A 2,500-nucleotide genomic window follows, 5' to 3' on the forward strand; every position below is an offset into this window, starting at 1 on the left:
TATCTGTGGATGCTTATTTACCTTATATCATCTTCGGTAGTTGTATATATCTACACACATACTTAATACAGAACCTGTACGCATAGAGGCCCCAGATCGCTTTGAAACAACGCAATTTATTAACGTCTCCCCTGCAGGTTCCTTCCAGCCTCGTTCTCTATGGTCCCCGCGCGTCCTCTGGCAGCGGACGGAGGAACCTCGGCGAAGGAGAGAGGAGAGAGAGAGTGCGGCGGCCGTGATGGTGGCGTTAGCTTAATCTACCGCTCCCAGGCACACACACTGGTCAAAATGCCAGTCAAACGATATAGACGGGATCAGAGTGAAGTCAGCTGCTGCCTAAAATATGTCATATTTGGCTTCAATGTTATATTTTGGGTGAGTACTGCCAGTGTTTACATCCCTCTTGTTGACCTTTTTCTCTCTGTCTCGAGGAACTGTCAAGCTCGATTCCTTGTGCTTATGTGATCCTATACGCCCACGACCTCGTGTTGAAACATGCACGCGAACAGTGTTAATTCTAAGCAAGTGAAGAGTGACAAACATCGAATTTTGTATTTTGTGAAGAAATTGCACGAGAGACAAAGAGAGGACCCGACCGTGTTACCACTTCCTGGACCCATATCATCGGTGTATTGTGTACCGTTACAGTACTTCCTTGCACGTTCCTTGCCCTGGAGTAATGACTTTTCGGTGCTCTTTGTATGGGAAATTAACTTTTTTGATGAAATCGGATTCTGTAGAGTTGAAATAGAAGCAGAAGAAAGTTAATTGATAATATTCTCATTGAAAATTATGGTATAGTTTGTTTCCCACAGCCACTTTATTTTGCATGTAATGATCAGAATGACCAAAAATAAGACTTTTCATCTATGGTATTGCTTCAGCAAGTTGGTGATAATAAAGTTATGCAACATGAGAGAGAAGGAAAAAAAATAGACAAAATTATGTGAAGGTATTGCAATAGATAAATCTGAGATGAGTGGCTATTTGTGTTCTAGGTCATATAAATCAGTACTGAACTGAATATAAACAAGGATGTTGAAATTGTGTACAACTCTACCACTCCAAATCGTGTAAACTTTGTGGACTACTAACAATAAAACAAATTTTGGGATTCTTAACCCATTGCCGCCAGGGAAAATGAATAAAAAAAGGGGAAAATGCTATGCTCATTATTTATATTTTTTTGTGAAATGTCTATACATAGATGGCTCTGTCTTACCTGATTTCACCTTTCCTTGAATTGGAGGGAAAATTATTTTTTTAGTGGTGCTATAAATATTGATGTTGTTATTTTTATTATAAACATTATAATTACTATAATGTTATAAACATTAGTAATAGCAAATTAAGATAACGTAAAATATTTAAAGTAAAGATTTAAGTAAAGGGTAAACAGGCGAGACAGGCAGTACTCTTAAATGGTTCATTGGTGATTTAGTACAAGTGTAGCCATCTATGTGTAGAAACATGCCCGTCGGGAATGGGTTAATGTTAAAGGTCAATGAAAAGATGTTTTGTAAAAAATTTGAATATCAATTTTATTCATATGTGTTACCTGTATCACTATAATGTGATGTGTTTTTTCCCCTTAATTTTCTGCAATTCTGGATATGTAAAGACTAGAGAACTTTTGGACTACAGTATAGTAAAGGATCAGTTTAATTCAAGTAGAAGTACTCAAACTTTTGTTATTCATGTGTTAAATATATCTTGTTAATTGACGCATAATTCATATCTGTAGTTAATTACTCTGCCTCAAATGTTTCCACTGAGAGCCATGTTTTTTTCCTCAGGCCATTTTGTGTGTCTTTATAATGTATATATTTTTTTAAAAATTAGAATACAAAGTCTTCATTAGATCCCTTGTAGTTAGTAGTAATATTTTTTGTATATTAAGACAGCTGTTGTGAATACCTACATTATCATCACAGTTCTCTACACTTTTCATTAGTAAAATGGAATAACCACACATCTATAACATATTCTAAGCTATTTCATTCACTGTGTAGTTTCATAAGTTATTTATTCATTTGAAGTAAACTAAATAATCATTCTATATCATGCTAATGTGGACTACATAATATCAGATTTTCTCTTTGTGCTCACTAGCAATAAAGTAGCTTTTGTAGAAGTAAAGTTAAACATTATTTCATGTATTAACAAAACATTAATAATGTTAATGTTTGTAAACTAAGTATCATGATAGTCTTTTTCTCATTTTTTTATTACTGAACTATAGTGGCTAGATTTACATCTTATCAATTTGAAATATTTTCTAGATTGTGCACCATGTTGTCTGTTATTTTTAGTGGCAGTGCCTAGTCTAGTGTATATTCCATCAGAGAAGTTTCTGCTTTTCATTTTCTTGTGGAAGATTTCAATGTTTATATGGTTTAATTAAATATTTCTCTGTAGCTAACAAAGCAAATGGTTACATTTATTAAATTTCATGTAGAATTGTTAAGCTATTTCAAATGTGATTAATTTTAATGCTGTT

The 2,500-nt window shown here is 33.9% G+C and overlaps 1 protein-coding gene across 4 annotated transcripts in view; it reads left to right on the forward strand.

Moving 5' to 3' along the window:
* Positions 1-147: 147 nt before the first annotated feature.
* Positions 148-2,500, forward strand: part of LOC125027039 (tetraspanin-5-like) — a 21,705-nt gene continuing 19,352 nt past the window's right edge. For 3 of the 4 annotated variants that reach the window (XM_047615674.1, XM_047615676.1, XM_047615678.1), the window contains exon 1: positions 154-375. In XM_047615674.1, coding sequence (XP_047471630.1) covers positions 160-375 — 216 coding nt within the window. In that variant the 5' untranslated portion in view covers positions 154-159. Of the gene's footprint in view, positions 376-2,500 lie in introns of all 4 variants that reach the window. The other variant, XM_047615675.1, reaches the window with a different exon arrangement.

Source organism: Penaeus chinensis, chromosome 7, assembly GCF_019202785.1.
Source record: "Penaeus chinensis breed Huanghai No. 1 chromosome 7, ASM1920278v2, whole genome shotgun sequence".
In the NCBI taxonomy this organism is placed as follows: domain Eukaryota; kingdom Metazoa; phylum Arthropoda; class Malacostraca; order Decapoda; family Penaeidae; genus Penaeus; species Penaeus chinensis.